Source organism: Pipistrellus hanaki, assembly GCF_964339955.1.
Source record: "Pipistrellus hanaki genome assembly, chromosome: 6".
Taxonomy (NCBI): Eukaryota; Metazoa; Chordata; class Mammalia; order Chiroptera; family Vespertilionidae; genus Pipistrellus; species Pipistrellus hanaki.
Window position 1 is genome coordinate 34538247 of NC_140508.1, and position 19568 is coordinate 34557814.

At 42.6% G+C, this 19568-nt stretch overlaps 1 protein-coding gene across 2 annotated transcripts in view; it reads left to right on the top strand.

Annotated features, from left to right (window-relative positions):
* The window catches only part of ASXL1 (ASXL transcriptional regulator 1), a 71665-nt gene that overhangs the window by 46905 nt on the left and 5192 nt on the right, over positions 1-19568 (top strand). For both annotated transcript variants that reach the window (XM_084888545.1, XM_084888546.1), the window contains 8 exons: positions 13543-13663; positions 13740-13837; positions 14532-14625; positions 15086-15238; positions 16415-16578; positions 16701-16797; positions 18297-18402; positions 18691-19324. In XM_084888545.1, coding sequence (XP_084744671.1) covers positions 13543-13663; positions 13740-13837; positions 14532-14625; positions 15086-15238; positions 16415-16578; positions 16701-16797; positions 18297-18402; positions 18691-19324 — 1467 coding nt within the window. The remainder of the gene's footprint in view (positions 1-13542; positions 13664-13739; positions 13838-14531; positions 14626-15085; positions 15239-16414; positions 16579-16700; positions 16798-18296; positions 18403-18690; positions 19325-19568) is intronic.

The window sequence follows — 19568 nt, forward strand, 5'->3', positions numbered from 1 at the left end:
TAAAAGTTCACCAGTTTGGGTTTATTTGATTTTTTTAAATACTTTTTTATTTTTATTTTTAATTTTAGAAAGGAAGGGAGAGGGAAAGAAACATACTGGGAATCAAGCCTACAACCAGAGCATGTGTCCTAATCAGGAATTGAACTGGTGACCTTTTGGGACGATGCTTAACCAACTGAGCCACACTGGCTAGAGCTGATTTTTTTTTTTTTTTAAACAAAGATTTTAAAATAACTATTCTTATTGATTTTAGAGAAACAGCAATTTGTTGTTTCACCCATTTATACATTGGTTGATTCTTTTTTTAAAATTCTTTATTGTTGAAAGTTTTACATATGTCTCCTTTTCCCCCCATTGGTTGATTCTTGTATGTCCCCTGACTGAGGATTTAACATGCAACCTTGGGTCATTGGGATGATGCTCTTATCAACTGAGCTGGCTATCTAGGGCATGGTGTTTTTTTTTCATGATCAGATTCTAGTATTACATTTTTGACAGGAATCTTTCAGAAGTGATGTTTCTTCTCAGTTTGATTTCTGATAATGATAACTTCAGTCATTTGGTTAGGATGGTCTGTCCTGTTTCTGAACTAGAAATAAAATTATCTTGTGAGATATAGATATCTTGTGGTCTTGTCAAACTTGCATTCACCAGTTTTAGTGATGAATGATTCTTTCCTAAAATAACCATTATTACTGTGATGGTGGTCAAGTTGTGCTTTTTAAAATTCCACCATTCTGCCGAAACCGGTTTGGCTCAGTGGATAGAGCATTGGCCTGCAGACTGAAGGGTCCCAGGTTCGATTTCGGTCAAGGGCATGTACATTGGTTGTGGGCACATCCCCGATAGGGGGTGTGTAGGAGGCAGCTAGTCAATGTTTCTCTCTCATCGATGTTTCTAGCTCTCTATCTCTTTCCCTTCCTCTCTGTAAAAAAAATCAATAAAATATATTTAAAATAAAATAAAATTCCACCATTCATATGACATTTATTAATTGGCATTCAACAGTAAGAAAGAGCCTTCCTTTCTCCCACATTTGTTTACTCATTATGGCTTCCTATTTTATTGTTGAATTATCTGTTCTTGTCATTTCTAACTTTAATGCACAAATTGTACAGAGTTGCCCAGTAGGACTCCCTTCACTCTAGTTTTTTTTTTTTTTTAATCTTTATTGTTCAGATTATTACAAATGTGTTCCTCTTCCCCTCCTCAATTGCTTCCCTCCACCAGGTTCCCACCCCACCCTCTGTCCTTTCTCCATCGCCCATTGTCCTCATCCATAGGTACACAGTTTATGTTCAGTCTCTTCCCACACCCCCACTCCCCTTTTCCCCGAGAATCGTCAGTCCACTCCCCTTCCATGCCTCTGATTCTATTATATTCACCAGTTAATATTGTTCATCAGATTTTTTAATTCCCTTGGTTTTTAGATTCACTTGTTGATAGTTACGTATTTGTTGTTCATATTTTTTATCTTTATCTTCTTCCTCTTCCTAAAGAACCCCCTTCAGCAATTCATATAATTCTGGTTTGGTGGTGATGAACTCCTTTAGCTTTTTATTTTTTATTTTTTATTATTTTTTTAATATATTTTATTGATTTTTGTACAGAGAGGAAGGGAGAGAGATAGAGAGTTAGAAACATCAATGAGAGAGAGGCATTGATCAGCTGCCTCTTGCAAACCCCCTACTGGGGATATGCCCGCAACCAAGGTACATGCCCTTGACCGGAATCGAACCCGGGGCCTTTCAGTCCCCAAGCCGACACTATATCCACTGAGCCAAACTGGTCCCGGCTCCTTTAGCTTTTTTTTTTATTAGTGAAGCTCTTTTTCTGGCCTTCGATTCTGAGTGATAGCTTTGCTGGATACAGTATTTTTGGCTGTTGGTTCTTGCTTTTCATCACCTTGAATATTTCTTGCCATTCCCGTCTGGCCTGCATGGTTTCTGTTGAGAAATCAGCTGACAATCGTTTGGGTGCTCCTTTATAGGTAACTACCTGCTTTTCTCTTGCTGCTTTTAATATTCTCTCTTTGTCTTTTGCTCTTGGAATTTTAACTATGAGGTGTCTTGATGTGGTCCTCCTTGGATTCCTTTTGTTTGGGGTTCTGCGGGCTTCCTGGACTTGTAAGTCTATTTCTTTCCCCAAGTGGGGGAAGTTTCCTGTCACTATTTCTTCCAGTATGCTTTCGATATCTTGCTCTCTCTCTTCTTCTGGAATCCCCATAATTCTGATGTTGGTTCACTTGAAATTGTCCCAGAGGTTTCTTACACTATCTTCAACTTTCTGGATTCTCTTATCTTCTCACTTCTGCAGAGGAGTGTCCTCTGGCTCTTCATGTTCTAAATCTTTGTCTTGATTCTTGTGATCTTCCAGTCTGTTTTTAGGACTTTGTATAATATTTTTTATTTCAGACAATGTTTTCTTAATTTCTTGTTGATCCTTTATTATTTCTAGTTGCTCCCTTTTCATATCCTCATAGGTCTCATTTATTTTATTGGCCTTTTTTAGGATATTATTGAATAACCTTATAACTGTAGTTTTGAACTCAATGTCCAATCTTTTCTTTTCCTCCATCTCCTTCCTTTGTCTCCTTCCTCTTGTCTGCATTTTAGTTGTTTCCCTGATTTGATGGAATAGCTTTGTGTTCTAGGTGTTCTGGTAGAGCCCAGTAGCACAGCCTTCCCAGTTACCTGCGGTAGACAGTCTTGGTGTAGCCCTTTGTGGCCTATGTGTACAGTCTTGTTGTTAAGCCTTGCTTATTGTTGGTATCACTGGGAAGCGTTGATCTCCAAGCCAATTGGCTGTGAGGATCAGCAGAGTCTCAGCTAGGAGGGCTTCTGTACTCCGCTTGGATAGGGTGGGGTCTCGGGGTGGTGCAGACAATCTTTGGTTCCCTGTCAGTCTCGCCTTAGAAAAGACCTGTTCTCTGAGAGTTTCGGAACATTGGTTGCAGGCACACGCACCTCTTTGGTAAAGGCACATACAAGCTTTGGATTTCGGCCAGTCCCTCCTTAGAGAAAGCCAGCCTCTGGGAGAGCTTCTGTGCTCAGCCACAGATAGGGCGGAGTCTTGGGTTGGTGAAGACAAACTTGTTTTCCCTTCGGCTCCTCCCCAAGTCCCGCAGTAATGGCCTCTGGCTTCACACACACCTCCGAGAGACCTCTGCCCACTGCCTGACAGTCTGGTCTCTCTCTGTCTGGGGCTGTCTATCAGAGCAATAGGCTGATTCTGTTTTCCTCTCGAACAAGAAAGCCAGCCGCGCGTTAGCTGTCCGCCCTCTCTGCGCGCCGCTGAGAGTAAGCCAGTAGCAATCTCGGTCCAGCCCTTCCTCTCCGCGCCGGGAGTAAGCCACCGCCTTTTCGCGCACACAGTTCTCCGTACCTTCACAGTTCCTGAGGTTCAGCGTGCCTTCTCTCTCCTTCCCAGACGGCAGAGTCTCCTCTCAGCTAGCCATCCGGCGCTTCAGGGCAATGCCTCCCCTGTTTTCCAGTTTTAAATTCCAATTTGTTGTGGTAGGCTGCATTCGGGTGTCTTCCCTATGCCGCATCTTGGTTTCTCTCCCTTCACTCCAGTTTTTGTGTCTAGATGTCCTAAACACTTTTTACTTGTTCTCTGGCCCAGTAAGATGTTGGCTTAGCGTTTATTTTCATAGCCCCATCTCAGGAATCAGCTGTTTCCCAGGGAGCTCTGGGTCCTTTTAGTTTAGAACAGTGTACATGTACACATCTGTGTCTGTTTCTGTGTTTGTCTCTCTCTACATATGTTGGTTCATGCTGATAACTTCAATTCCAGTCTCTTATTACAGGGTTCATTCTAACTTTACCCTTTTACATACCTGTAAAAGGTGTTTCCCTGAAAATAAGACATCCTCCGAAAATAAGACCTAGCGCAACTTTGGGAGAAAAAATTAATATAAGACACTGTCTTATTTTCGGGTAAACAGGGTAGTAATTTGCTACTCAAAACTGAGAAACTTGCCTCCTATTATCTACTGTATATATATTTATTTGCTCATTTCTAGACTAAACATTTTTAGTTTATTATTCTTTTCGTTAATCTTTACCTGAGGATATTTTTCATTTTTATTTTATTTAATAAATCTTTATTGTTCAGATTATTATAATTGTTCCTCTTCCCCCAGCCACACCCCCCCCCCATAGTTCCCCTCCACCTGATTTCCACCCCTCCCTCTGCCCTTCTCCCCCACTGCCTCATCCATAGGTATATACAATTTTTGTCCAATCTCTTCCTGCACCCTCCCCCCATATCCCTTTCCTCCCGAGAATTGTCAGTCCACTCCCTTTCTATGCCCCTGATTCTATTATATTCACCAGTTTATTCTGTTCATCAGATTTTTTATTTACTTGATTTTTAGATTCGCTTGTTGTTAGATGTGTATTTGTTCATAATTTTTATCTTTACTTTTTTCTTCTTCTTCCTCTTAAAGAATACCTTTCAGCATTTCATATAATACTGGTTTAGTGGTGATGAACTCCTTTAGCCTTTTTTTATCTGTGAAGCTCTTTATCTGCCCTTCAATTCTGAATGATAGCTTTGCTGGGTAGAGTAATCTTGGTTGTAGGTTCTTGCTATTCATCACTTTGAATATTTCTTGCCACTCCCATCTAACTTACATAGTTTCTGTAGAGAAATCAGCTGATAATCGGATGGATGCTCCCTTGTTTTTGTTTTTGTTTTATATTTTACTGACTTTTTACAGAGAGGAAGGGAGAAGCATAGAGAGTTACAAACATTGGTGAGAGAGAAACATCGATCAGCTGCCTCCTACACACTCTGAACCTGGGACCCTTCAGTCCACAGGCCGACTCTGTCCACTGAGCCAGTCAGGGCAGATGCTCCCTTGTAAGTAACTGTTATTCTCTTGCTGCTTTTAATATTCTCTCTTTGTCTTTTGCTCTTGGCATTTTAATTATGATGTGTCTTGGTGTGGTCTTCTTTGGATTCCTTTTGTTTGGGGTTCTGTGCACTTCTTGGACTTGTAAGTCTATTTCTTTCACCAAGTGGGAGATGTTTTTGGTCATTATTTCTTCAAGTAGTTTTTCAGTGTCTTGCTCTCTCTCTTCTTCTGGCACCCCATAATTCAGATGTTGGTATGCTTGACGTCCCAGAGGCTCCTTACACTATCTTCATATTTTTGGATTCTTTTTTTCTTTTTGTTTTCTGGTGGAGTGTTTTTTGCTTCTTTGTATTTCAAATCTTTGCCTTGATTCTTGTGATCCTCTTGTCTGCTTTTGGATCTCTGTGTATTATTTTTTATTTCAGTCAGTGTATGTTTCATTTCTAGTTGGTCCTTTTTCATATCCTCGAGAGTCTCACTAAATTTATTGGCCTTTTCTAGAAAATTCTTGAAAAACCTTATAACCATGGTTCTGAACTCTATATCCAGTTGTTTGCTTTCCTCTATTTCTTTCATTTGTGACCTGTTTCTTTGTCTCCACATTTTGGCTGCTTCCCTGTACTAGGTGTTTTGTAGGGCCCAGTGGCTCAGCCTCTCCAGTTACCTGAGGTGGACACTCTTGGTGCACCCCTTTGTGGGCTGTGTGCACAGTCTTGTTGTAGTTAAGTCTTGATTGTTGTTGGTATCACTGAGAGGAATTGACCTCCAGGCCAGTTGGCTGTGAGGATCAGCTGTGTGTACGCTGGCAGAACTTCTGTACTGGAGACACCCTTATGAGACAAGACTTGCAAAAGCCTCTGCTCAGCTAGGATGGGGCAGAGTCTCAGGTCAGAGCAGGTAGCATTGGCTTCCCGTCAGCCCTGCCCTAAGAGGTCCCTGGTTCTCAGTGCCCCATGGTAATCACTGCAGGCACCTGTGAGAGAAAGCCACCCTTGAGTTTCGCTTGCTGCCAGACAGTCCAGTTTCTCCCCAAATGAGTCTAGGTCCCCAGAGTCTCGCCCAGAACTGAAGTTCAGAGCATTCGGGAGCTTTTGTCTCCCTCCTGCTTGAGAAAGCCAGCTGCATACTCAGTTGCCAGCCCTCTCCGCGCTCCCTCTGTACTTCTGCCTTCCGCAGCTCCTCTGAGTCTCAGTGTGCTTTTCTCTTTCCTTCTAGTTACAGAATTTCCACTCACCCAGCCTTCCTGTGGTTCTAGATGATGTCTGTTTTATCTTTTGTAGTTTTGAAATTGTTGTGCAAGGCAGCAGTTTGGGTGTTTACCTATGCCGCCATCTTGGTTTCTCCTCCTCGAGGATAGTTTTCCATTGATTTTTAGAGAGAGTGGAAGGGAGGAGAGACACAGAGAAACATCAATGTGAGAAAGACACATTGACTGGTTACCTCCTGCCCGTATTCTGAGTAGGGCTGGGGAACCTGCAACCAAAGTATGTGCCCATGACTGGAATCGAACCTGGGACCCTTCAGTCTGCGGGCTGACACTTTATCTACCAAGCCAAACTGGGTAGGGTTGTATTCTGGGGGGAAAAAAAAAAATTTTTTTTTTAAATCCTCTCCTGAGGATATTTTTTTTACATTGATTTTTATAAAGTGGAAGAGAGAGGGAAAAGACAGAAATATTGATGAGAAAAACACATTGATTGGTTGCCTCCTCATAAGAGACATAAGAGACATTGACATTGCATCAGAGAGGAGCCTGCAACCCGAGGTAAGAGCTCTTGACCAGAATCAAACCAGGACCCTTCAGTCTGCAGGCTGATGCTCTATCCACTGAGCCAAACCAGCTAGAGTTATGTTCTATATATCTTGATGTGTTTGCCAAAACCCATCATATAGTCTACTTAAGATCTATGCATTTCATTCTATGTAAATTATACCTCAGTTTTTAAAAATGAGGGAAAGGACAGGACACAAGTAGTATACATTGATCCAAGGGCAATCTTCTTCATAGTAAGCACTATATAATTATCACACTCAGAGAAATATTTAAAAATGGAATCTTTATTGTTGAAAGCATTACATATGTTCCCCTACTCCCCCACTGACCCCTTTTAGCCTGTCGGCTTCCCCCCCAATCCTGCCATCCCCTGCTCCAGGCCTTCATCATCCTATTGTCTGTGTCTAGGGGTTATGCATATATGCATACAAGTTCTTTGGTTGATCTCTTCCAACCACCTCTGAGGTTCCACAGTGTCTTCCATGTTTCTATGTCTCTAGGTTAGGGGTGTCGAACTCAATCAGAGAAGGGGCCAAAATCTAAAATCCAGCCTAAATCGCGGGCCGAATGGTTTACTGAACAGTCATAAACTGACAATGTCATAAACTGACAGCGGAGTGCAGTGATGACAGCGCGGTGCGGGCCACATTGCAAGGCCTGGCGGGCTGGATTTGGCCCGTGGGCCTTGTGTTTGACACATGTGCTCTAAGTCTATTTTGTCCATCAGTTCATTTTGCTCATTAGATTCCACATATAGTGAGATCATGTGATACTTGTCTTTCTCTGACTTGCTTATTTCACTTAGCATAATACTCTCCAGGTTCCTCCATGCTGTCTCAAAGGGTAAGAGATCATTCCTTTTTACTGCTGCATAGCATTCCATGGTGTAAATGTACTACAACTTTTTTATCCATCTATCTACTGATGGGCACTTGGGCTGTTTCCAGATCTTAGCTATTGCAAATTGCACTGCTATGAATGTAAGGGTGCATACATTCTTTTTTATTGTTTTTTTGGGGGGGTCTCTTAGGATATATTCCTAGAAGTCAAATAGCAGTTCCATATTTAATTTTTTTCAGGAAATTTCATACTGTTCTATAATGGCTATACTAGTCTGCATTCCTACCAGCAGTGTACTAGGGTTCTCTTTTCTCCTCATCCTCACCAGTACTTGTCATTTGTTGATGGTAGCCATTCTGACAGGTGTGAAATGGTACCTCATTGTCATTTTAATTTGCACTTCTCTGATGATCAGTGACTTTGAGCATTTTTAAAAATATTTTTATTGATTTTAGAGAGGAAGGAAGGAGATATAGGAACATCAGTGATGAGAGAGAATCATTGACTGGCTGCTTCCTGCACGCTCACACTGAGGATTGAGCCTGCAGCCGGGCATATGCCCCCACCAGGAATTGAACTGACGCTCAACCACTGAGCCATACTGGCTGTGCAATCAAAATATATTTAACAGCCGGGACCGGTTTGGCTCAGTGGATAGAGTGTCGGCCTGCGGACTGAAGGGTCCCGGGTTTGATTCCAGGCAAGGGCATGTACCTTGGTTGCGGGCACATCCCCAGTAGGGGGTGTGCAAGGGGCAGCTGATCGATGATTCTCTCTCTCATCAATGTTTCTACCTCTCTATCCCTCTCTCTTCCTCTCTGTGAAAAATCAATAAAATATATTTTAAAAATATATATATATTTAACAAAAAATTCTTATTCTTCCTCATTGACATTGCACCTAATCACCCAACAGCTCTTATGGAGAGGTACAACGAGATTAATGTTTTCATGCCTACTAACACAACATCTATTCTGCAGCCAATGGGTCAGTGAGTAATTTTGACTTTCAAGTCTTATTTAAGCAGTTCATTTCTTTAGACTATAATAGCTGCTGTAGATAGTAATTCCTCTGATGGATCTGGGTAACATAAATTGAAAACCTCTTGGAAAGGATTCACCATTCTAGATGCCATTGAGGACATTCATAATTCATGGGAAGGGATTAAAATATCCACATGAACAGAAGTTTGGAAGAAGTTAATATCAACTCTCCTGAATTACATTGAGGGCTTCAAAACTTTAGTGGAGGAAGTAACTGCAAATGTGATGGAAATAGCAAGAGAACTAGAATTAGAAGTGGAGCCTGAAGGTGTGACTGAATTGCAATCTCACGACAAAACTTCAACAGATGAATAGTTGTTTCTCATGGATGATTAAAGTGGTTTCTTGAGATGGAATCTACTCCTGGTGAAGATGTTATAAAGATTGTTGAAATGACAACAGAGGATTTAGAATGTTACATAAATTTAGTTGGTATAGCAATTGTAGGGTTTGAGAGGATTCATTCCAGTTTTGAAAGAAGTTCTGCTATGCTTAGTTAAATGCTATCAAATAGCATTGAATGCTGCAGAGAAATTGTTCATGAAGGGAGAATCAGTTGATGCTGCAAACTTCATTGTTGTCTTAAGAAATTGCCTCAGCTATCCCACCTTCAGCAACCTCCACCCTAGTCAGTCAGCAACAACCCTCCATTAGCAAAAAAAAGATTGTGACTCACTGAAGACTTAAATGATGGTTAGCATTTTTTTAGCAATAAAATATTTTGTAATCAAGGTATCCTGTTTCCCCGAACATAAGAGAGTGTCTTATATTAATTTTTGCTCCCAAAGATGCGCTAGGTCTTATTTTTCTATGAAGAAGAATACAGTACACATTTATTGTTAAATGAAAATAAAGGACATTTATTACCTATATACGCTACGGTAGTTGTCAACACAAACCAGACAAACTGTGAATCCTACAGTATCAAGAATTTACTCATTTATTCAATGACAATCATGTCATCATCTTCTGGAACATCATCATAACAATCCAATTCCTGAATTTCCTGGTGAATTTCTTGTGACTCCATTTCTTTCAGAATCAGTGGACCAAATCTTTCATGTTTAGCCAAAGGGGGGGGGGTGCTTATTTTCGGGGGGATGTCTTATATTTCTCTCAGAAGGAAACCTGTAAGTAGGTCTTATTTTCAGAGGATGCTTATTTTCGGGGAAACACAGTATATACTGTAAATTTTATCTTTTAATCCTCATCGAGAATATTTTTTTCCATTGATTTTTAGAGAGTGGAAGGGAGGGAGGGAGGCGAGAGAGGGGGAGAGAGAAAGAAAAACATCGGAGTGACACATTGATTGGCTGTCTCCTGTATGTGCAGTGACCAGGGCTGGGGATTGAACCTGCAACCCAGGTATGTGTCCCTGACTGGGAATCGAACTCAAGACCCTTTTGGTTGTCACACTGATGCTCTAACTATCCTTAAGAAGGATGAAACACTAGCTGGGGCACATTGTGTTTATAGATATAATACTGTTGTACACTTAATAGACTACAGTATAGTGTGAACATACTTTCATATAATTTGGAAACCAAAATATTCATGTGACTTTTTATTGGGATGGTCTAGAACCGAACCCTCAATATCTGAGAGATGTGCATGTAAACACTTTCCTAACTACTATTCAGATCTAGACATCTAACATGGCCAGGAGCCACCACGTACCCCTTCTTAATTACAACACCCTTCATTCCCTTAACTTCATGGAAGTTACTTTCTTTTTTTAAAACATTTTTTTAAAATTGATTTCAGAGAGGAAGGGAAAGGGAGGAAGAAAGACACATCAATGATGAGAGAGAATCATTGATCGGCTGCCTCCTACATGCCCCATACTGGGGATTGAGCCTGCAACCCAGACATGTGCCCTTGACTGGAATCGAACCTGGGAGCCTTCACTCTGCAGGCTGACACGCTATCCACTGAGACACACTGGCCGGGCTTCTTGCTTTTTTCTTCATTGTTTTTTACTTATATTTGCATCTCCAACACTATAGTTTAATTTTGTCTGTTTTTGAACTTTTTGAAAATAAAATAAATTATGGTGTGCGTTTTTTCTATTTTTAATTTGTTTTTAAGAACCATCTATATTGTTGTGAGTAATTGTAGTTCATTCATTTTTTATTTTATAATGTCCATTTATTGAGCACACTAACCATGTATGATTCTACTGATAATGGGCACTTTGGTTGTTTACAGTCCAAGTTACAGATGGTGCTGCCATTAACATCTGGAATTGAATTTTGATGTGTATAAACATGTATTTCTCTAGGGAATCGAAACCTAGGACTGACATTGCTGGGTCATAGGATGTTTGTATTTTCTACTGTACCAGATAATGCCAAACTGTATTCTCAAATGGTTGGATCCATTTTCAGTATAACCATTTTACATCCACAATAACACTACTTGGCATTGCTAAACTTTAATTTTAGCCGTCTTAAGGATGCGATAATACCTCATTGTGGTTTTAATTTGCATAATTTTGTGTCTTCCTTTTATTGTTAGGTTAAATAAAGACATAATTTTGTGTCTTCCTTTTATTGTGAGTGTTGGATATCCTCTGATATAATGCCTTATTCGCATTTTATGCCTATTTTTCTTCTGGGCTGTCCTTTTCTTACTGACTTATGGTCTAGCTACAAGATCTTTGTTGGGGGTTATATGAATTGCAAATAGCTTGCCCTTTTTACTCCATTAATGGTGTCTTTAAAAAAAATATTTTTATTGATTTCAGAGAGAGGAAGGGAGAGGGGGAGAGAGAGAGAGAGATGGAAACATCAATGATGACAGAGAATCATCAATTGGCTGCCTCCTGCACACCCCCTTACTGAGAATTGAGCCTGCAATATGTTTAGGAATTGAACCACTTGGTTCATGGGTTGATGCTCAACCACTGAGCCACACCAGCAGGGCATTAATGGTGTCCTTTGATGAACAAAGGATCTTAATGTAGTTCACTAGATTAATTTTATTTTGAAGGATTATTCTTTTTAAGTTTATTATGTTTTAACATATTCTTAAGTCTCAGAAATATAAGTGTTTGGTTAAAAGGTATGTACATTTTTTAGATTTTTGGTTTACAGTTTACTTGTCAGAGATAATTTTGTTGCATCATTCCAAGAACATGGCAGTTAATTAGTATAATTACAAGCTTAATACTGAAAATATTCTTTAGCTTTGATACAGAGGAGCATTTCTAGCAAGTAGGAAAAAGAGATAAAGATCTAAAAAGCTGTTTTCTTTTTTATTCCTTTAAATCAGTCTGACTTGGACTTAAATTAGTGAAAATAAATTAAGGAAAACTTAATATAGTAGACGAAGGAACCCATGAAATTGATGAGTTAGATTTTTGTGGATGTCCTTTATAAATTTCTGGAGGTAAAGTCATGATCTTACCTAACCTTCACATACTTTTATTCAAAGAAGACACCCCATCCCAATTTATCTCTATTCATCATTTCTCTCCAAACTCCTTTATGTTCATTCATACTTATTCCTAGTTTCAAGATGTAAGATAGCTAATTTTTCCTTAGGAATGGGTGGGGTTTAATTCTGAGACTCTACAACAGAGCCTGTGAGAAGAAGCATTTACTGGTTGAAATTTGGAATGGAGCGCTCCTCCACACTCTTGCTTCATGTTTATTTCTTACTTTAGATCTTCATCATGTTCATTTCTGTCAGTGTGACTCTTCTTCCTCCAGACTTCCCATGCTTAACAGAATGAAATCCCTAAAACTCAAATCATTCCCCTGACTACAGAGACTCCAAAACAATCAAAATCTTAATCCCTCAGCACACAGTGTTATCTGCCCTCTTGCTAGAGAGATCTCTAGTCCCCTCAACATACTCTCTTCCCCATATGCCTGCTGAAATCTGTAGTTTCCTTGAGTTTGAAATATTCTTCCACAGTGTTCATTTTATTTCCCACTGCCAACCCATCTGCCTGCTAGCTAATGACTTTTATTTTTTAGCTAACGTTTAAAATATATATATCTTTATTGATTTCAGAGGGAAAGAGATAGAAAGAACAACGATGAGTTGTCTCCTGCACCTCACCCATTGGGGATCAAGCCCGAAATTCAGGCATGTGCCCTTGACCACAATCGAACCTGGGACCCTTCAGTTCACAGGCTGATGCTCTATCCACTGAGCCAAACCAGTTAGGGCAGCTAACTTTTTTTTTTATTTTTTTATTAAGAATTTATTTTAGTAAATTGATGTGAGAGAGAAATATCAATTGGTTGCCTCCTGCATGCACTCCTGACCAGGAATCGAACCTGCCACCTTTTGGTGTATAGGACAGTGCTCAAACCAACTGAGCCTTACAGGCCAGGGCTTAGCTAACATCTTTTAAAACTTTTTGGAAGCCTATCTCCCTGATTCTTTTTTTTTTTTTTTTTTTTTAATATATTTTATTGATTTTTTACAGAGAGGAAGGGAGAGAGATAGAGAGCTAGAAACGTCGATGAGAGAGGAACATCAACCAGCTGCCTCCTGCAACCCCCCCCCCCCCCGCCCCCACTGGGGATGTGCCCGCAACCAACGCACATGCCCCTGACCGGAATCGAACCCGGGACCCTTCAGTCCACAGACCGACGCTCTACCGCTGAGCCAAACCGGTTTCGGCTCTCCCTGATTCTTAATTCACTTTCTGTGCTCCATGCCATCTTAAGGACTTAGATGCTCCCTCTTGTGAGCTGCTGCATTTCTCTGTATTCCTCTCACTATGCTTTGTAGTATAATAGGTTTGATTTTTCTCCCCTACTCAGTTCAGCTCCTTGAGGCTAGGCCCATTTCCTATTCCTGATAACTATCCCCAAAAACTAGCATTTATAGGAGGCACCCATAAATATTTAGTGAATGAGTGAATGCAAAGTTTTATCTCACTTTCTTGATATATATTTGAAAAGAACTTGCTTAGAAAGGGAAAAGCAATACATGTTTAGAAATTACTACTATGCTTGGTCGATTTGTAGGGTTTTTGCTCACCCGAGTTTTCCTTACTGTCACAGAAAGATGCCCTGCAGTGGTCTCGCAATCCAGCTGCAGTGGAGGGAGAGGAGCCGGAGGACACAGCCGATGTAGAGAGCTGTGGGTCTAATGAAACCAGCACCGTGAGTGGAGAAAATGATGGTAAGTGTCCTTAATAAGATGGGTGAAGCGCCACAAACAGTCATTAGGCACTAACCTTTATTCCCCTCCGTTCCAGTATCACTTGATGAAACGTCTTCTAATGCGTCCTGTTCTACAGAATCTCAGAGTCGGCCTCTTTCCAATCCCAGGGACAGCTACAGAGCTTCCTCACAGGTAGGGAGGAGAGTTGGTGACGGGGGGTATAAGAGAGACCAGGCAGATAGGACTGTCAGTCCTGTAGTTAATTGTGAGTGTGTTTGAAGAATGGAGAAAATCAATTTGGTCTCCACCTATTAGTACCATTTAAAAGTGGGCTGCAGAAAAAGTGGGTCATAGATCTGACAACAGGGTGATTTGTGTGTTTTTTTCCTCCTCTACATGGCTGGATAGCCACAGAGAAGTAGAGCATTGTGCAGAATGTGGAGAACGGGAGCCTGGGAGTTAGTACCGTGTTTATCCGAAAATAAGATATCCTCCGAAAATAAGACCTAGCGCATGGAAAGACAAGACATCCCCTGAAAATAAGACCTAGCGCAACGTTGGGAGAAAAAATTAATATAAGACACTGTCTTATTTTCGGGGAAACAGAGTAGTTTGAATTTTGGCCCTTTCACTCACTAGTTTTGGGAACTTGGCAAATTCCTTATCTGTAACATGGGGATAATGATAGATTCTTCTCAGCGTGGGTGGTGCTTGGCACAGGGATTGGCACCTGGCCCAATAACAGTGTTGCTGTTAGCATTACCTGCCCGAGTTTGCCGAATACAAACTCCGCTCTCTAAGACAGTGAGTGGAGACGTAGTCAAGAGGGACTGCTGCTGTGGCCTTGCAGGTGACTCAGATTCTTTGGGTTCCTCTGGGAATACAGGCAAACAAGCAAAAGAAAAAGACTGGGGTGATGCTGCCTCGAGTTGTCCTGACTCCTCTGAAGGTAAACGGGGCCCACGTGGAGTCTGCGTCAGGTATGTATAAGATCTCGATTGTGGTGCCTCTTCCTCAGCTCCTGGGCTGCCTCCCAGAGGCAGCAGTTTCTGACCTAGGGAGTGCAGTGCCTGTGGAGTCGGGAGACCCTCCTCTGGCAGCAGGACGCTGTGGTGGCGAGACCTGACCTAGGTTCCAGTGCCGGGCTCCGCCGTGCCCTCCCCTTTGCCTCACAGGGTGGCTGTGACGGCCGGATGGAGTGTGCAGGTGCTTTTTGTAAAAGGGGCAGTGCTGTGCAAACTAAATGGCAGTTTGGCATTCTTACATGTTATTTTAAAGCCAGTCCATGAGGTGTTGAGCTCTGACAGCTCAAGGCTGGACTATGGAAGCACCTGGTATAGCTGGCCGCACCTCAGGGAGAGTTGGGAGAAGGGAGCTTTTGTCTGAGAGCCATGGGTATGGCGGGTGATACTTCTGACCAGTGAAATGCTCTGCCTTCAGGGTTCTCGGGCCGCCATGCTGATGGCGAGAGTGGCAGCCCCTCCAGCAGCAGCAGCGGCTCTCTGGCCTTGGGCAGCGCTGCTATCCGTGGCCAGGCCGAGGTCACCCGGGACCCTACACCGCTCCTGAGAGGCTTCCGGAAGCCGGCCACAGGTGAGAGGCTTGGCACTCATTTCTTTGCCTGTAAAGGGGGTCCCTGCAGGCCAAGTGACACAAGGAAGTCTACTTCTTTTACCAGTTTATCTTGGGTGGCCCTCTATTTCATTTTGGCTATCCCACAGTAGATTATCTCTGCTAGACTGAGAGAGAACTCCTAATGGACAGAGATGGTGCCACATCGCTATGTGTCCTTGTAAGGGCCTAGTCTGCCTGCTTCAGTGGTCCTTCTCAGTCAGTGTCTGCGTGAGTGAAAATTACTTCTGAGCTTCTCAGTGAAGAATTCCAACGTCCATTTTCTTTCTTTGGTAACATCCTGCCATATTTGTTCTCAACATCATAGTGTCTGTCAGCTGTCCTTTCTATAGCCCCCGTCAGCATACTGAGTGGAAGCCTAAGTTGAATTTGGGAGATGCAAACAAATTTGGTAGTGTGCATCTCCCATGCCCAGTAGGTTTACTTACAAGGCCAATACACTGTTTGCTGTTTTAAGATTTATATCTCAAAGCCCACGTGCTGGTCACAAAAATCCATTAAGAACTAGCAGTGGCTTGTGAAATTAGAATAAACCATTGCCCAAGTCTGAACTAGGTCTGCTTTTCCAATTCCTCAGCAGTGCTCAATCTAAGATGAACAGGTCTCTATTTTAAGTGATTAAAATAAAATAAAAAAGTAACATTTGCTGAAGCTTCTGTGAGAGGTATTGACATTTTCATGGGCTTTAAACAACCCTTAGTACTTTCTGCATGAAGATCATACCTCTTCGGCCCATTCATAAGAAGGCTTTTCCCATAGTACATAATAGATTTACTTTTAGACAACTTCCATCATTTCACGAGCTTCTCTGGAACTTGAGGGAAAGTCAGGGCCTGCCCTTGCCTGGTTGTGTGGGGAAGAGTGTCCTCTTCAGGCTGTGACAGAGCTTAGTACGGTCTTATGTGAGAGGATGCAAGCCTAAGTGTTCTCTTGGGTTTGATGGCAATGACAGTCACGTGGGAAGAATAATTGTAACATAAAGGTTAGGGTGTACTGTGTAGTCGAGTAGATTGTGTACCAATAAGTTCTGGGTAGCTTGGGTGCCACCAAAGTTTTCCCCTACAGTTAGCATTTGTTTCTTCTGCTTTAAGAAGCTGAAAATGCGTACATTGCTTTTTATTACTTCAAAAATCACAGGTCAAATGAAGCGTAACAGAGGGGAAGAGGTAGATTTTGAGACACCTGGGTCCATTCTTGTCAATACCAACCTTCGGGCACTGATAAATTCTCGGACCTTCCACGCCCTGCCATCCAACTTCCAGCAGCAGCTCCTCTTCCTCCTGCCTGAAGTGGACAGACAGGTATGGATAGATAGCCTCTTCACTGCTGCTTCTCTCTGGGCGAGCTTCTGTTGTCTTTCTAAGTTTTTATTTAAACTCTTTCTGAGTTTTTATTTACCAGGTCTTTTGCCTGATCCTTCTAGGTGGGGACGGATGGCCTGTTGCGTCTCAGCAGCAGTGCCCTGAATAATGAGTTTTTCACCCATGCGGCTCAGAGCTGGCGGGAACGCCTGGCTGATGGTAAGTAGACGCTCTCATCTCATAGTTTGAGAGGTACCTGCCATGTGTGGTATCATTTGTTTTCTAAAAACCCCATTTTTACCAATTTCTCTTTTTTCCCAAGGGGTATTTAGTGTAAGGCAGGTTTTCCTCACAACACTAATAAATGTGGCAGGTGTTAATGTGCTTCATGGCTTTCTAAGGTACAGGGTATTGGGGCTTTCATTGTTTTGTGTGTATATATCCATCCTCATTGCCTCTTCATCATTAAACGTGTCAACTCCTATTGTTTCCATTAAACATGCAGTTGTCTGGGTGGGTGGAGGAAAGTGCACCTGAGGCATTGAGCTACAATATTAATCTTTATCAGATGCTCTGTTTTTATTTTTAAAAATATTTTTTATTGATTTTTTATAGAGAGGAAGGGAGAGAGATAGAGAGCTAGAAACGTCGATGAGAGAGAAACATCGACCAGCTGCCTCTTGCACACCCCCTACTGGGGATGTGCCCGCAACCCAGGTACATGCCCTTGACCGGAATTGAACTCGGGACCCTTCAGTCCGCAGACCGACGCTCTACCACTGAGCCAAACCGGTTTCGGCCAGATGCTCTGTTTTTAGATATCGCCATTTGGAGTAACTGTTAGCTTCTCTTAATTTAGTTTTGTGGGGAAGCTGCAAGGAGAGTGTGTTGGGAAGTCTCAGACCTCTTCCAGGTCCAGTGATTGACTAGGAGGATTCACAGCACTCAGCATGGAGTCTTCTTTATGGCTGTAGTTTATTACAGTGAAAGAATACAGAGCGAAATCAGCAAAGGTGAAGTCCAGGGAAACCAGAAGCAAGCTATCCAGGTCCTCCCCCCCCAGTAGAATCACACAGGATGCGCTCGTTCCCCCAGCACCGAGCTGTGACAGCACATGTGAAATGTGGTCCACCAGGGAAGCTTGTTAAAGACTTGGTGCCCTGGGTTTTATTAAGGGCTGATCAAGTAGCATGCCTGTGCCTGGCATATACCCAAATTCCAGATTCCCCAAAGGAAAGCAGTTGCCCGCCACAAACCATATTGTTTGCAGAAACAGTTTAGACACAGTGAGCTGCTCATATCAGTTTTGGGGGTGGGAACCCTCCCCAAATCCAGGTTCCCAGATGTCAGCCAAGGGCCAACCTTGTAAGCAGCCCTTTCTAAGGATAAGCAATCAGGCCTGCTAGGTTAACTTTTTTCTGCACAGGAAGTGAGAATGGTTCTTTGGTTTTTTTCTGCTCCTTTGAACAACGTGTTGCTGTTTTGAAGACTAAATTTCCCTTGTAACAGACATGTTAGTTTTGTCCTGAGAAAAGCATGATGTGAGAGATACTTTAGAGGAGACAGGAACCAGTGTGAAGATAGTGAGGGTTAAAAAAAAAAAATCTCTAAACTCATCAAAGTCATACGTATTTTGAAAACTCAGGAAGTAGGACTACTTTCCATAAGACACATGAATATCCTGAATGCATGTACTCAAAAGTTTTATTTCTCTCTAGGTGAATTCACTCATGAGATGCAAGTCAGGATACGACAGGAAATGGAGAAGGAAAAGAAGGTGGAACAATGGAAAGAAAAGTTCTTTGAGGATTACTATGGACAGAAGTAAGGCACTTGGTTGCTGTGAGTCTTGGTCTGGGATTTAGGGGGATAAAGGCAGATGTTCTCCAAGTCATGCATACCTTTGTGTTGGGTGAAAATGTGGAGATGGCCATGATGTGGCTCCTGTAGCCTATGCCACAGGGAAGGAAGCTACCAGAGCCTCTGTTAATGTTACGCACCGTTTAGATTCACTTTGTTCTGAGATATCTAATATCTGAGTGTGACATTCATGTAGGTAAAGTAAGCATGCTTTCTCTGCCCTGTAACTGACGGTGTGAGTTTGGTTTGCAGGTTGGGTTTGGCCAGAGAAGAGTTGTCGCAGCAGAACGTGGGCCCGGAGGAGGCTGAAATCAAGAGCGACCTGCGCGTCCCAGGAGGATCTGCACGGCCACAGCGTGGTCCAGCCACCCGGCAGCGAGACGGGCATTTCAAGAAACGCTCTCGGCCAGATCTCCGAACCAGGGCCAGAAGGAATCTGTACAAAAAACAGGAGCTAGAACAAGGAGGGATCGTTAAAGACACACAGTCTGTGACACCCGACATCCCCCTCTACAAGGATGGGGAGGCTAAGACTGACTCAGCAGGGTCAGGCAGTCCCCACCTGCCTGGTACCTCCTCTGCAGTGCCTGACTCCGAGAGCCCCAGATTCACAGTGGAAGCGGGGGCTTCTCAAATCCAGACCGATCCTGACGACTTGCCACGGGCCTCTGCCTCTCCAGACAGAATTCCCAGCTTGCATCAGGAGACTGTTGACCAGGAACCTAAAGATCAGAAGAGGAAATCCTTTGAGGAGGCAGCCTCTGCATCCTTTCCCGAAAAGAAGCCCCGGCTTGAAGATCGTCAGTCCTTTCGTAACACAATTGAAAGTGTTCACTCCGAAAAGCCACAGCCCACCAAAGAGGAGCCCAAAGTCCCGCCCATCCGGGTAGGAGGCCGTTTCCCCCTGGGGGCCAGGAGATTGGTGGAGCCCCTTTGCAGGACCCTTGTGTTGATTAAGTGGGCGAGTAGAGCCCTCTACAAGAGAGCCATTCCTGAGACCAGTTTGACAATTGGGGATCAGGGTCTTCCCTGCTTCACTGGTTTGTTCACTCTGTTGAAGTTACCTCTAGAGGTCAGAATCCTGTGGGGGGTTGGTTACATTTTTTATTAGGTGGTGGTAGGTTCTTTGT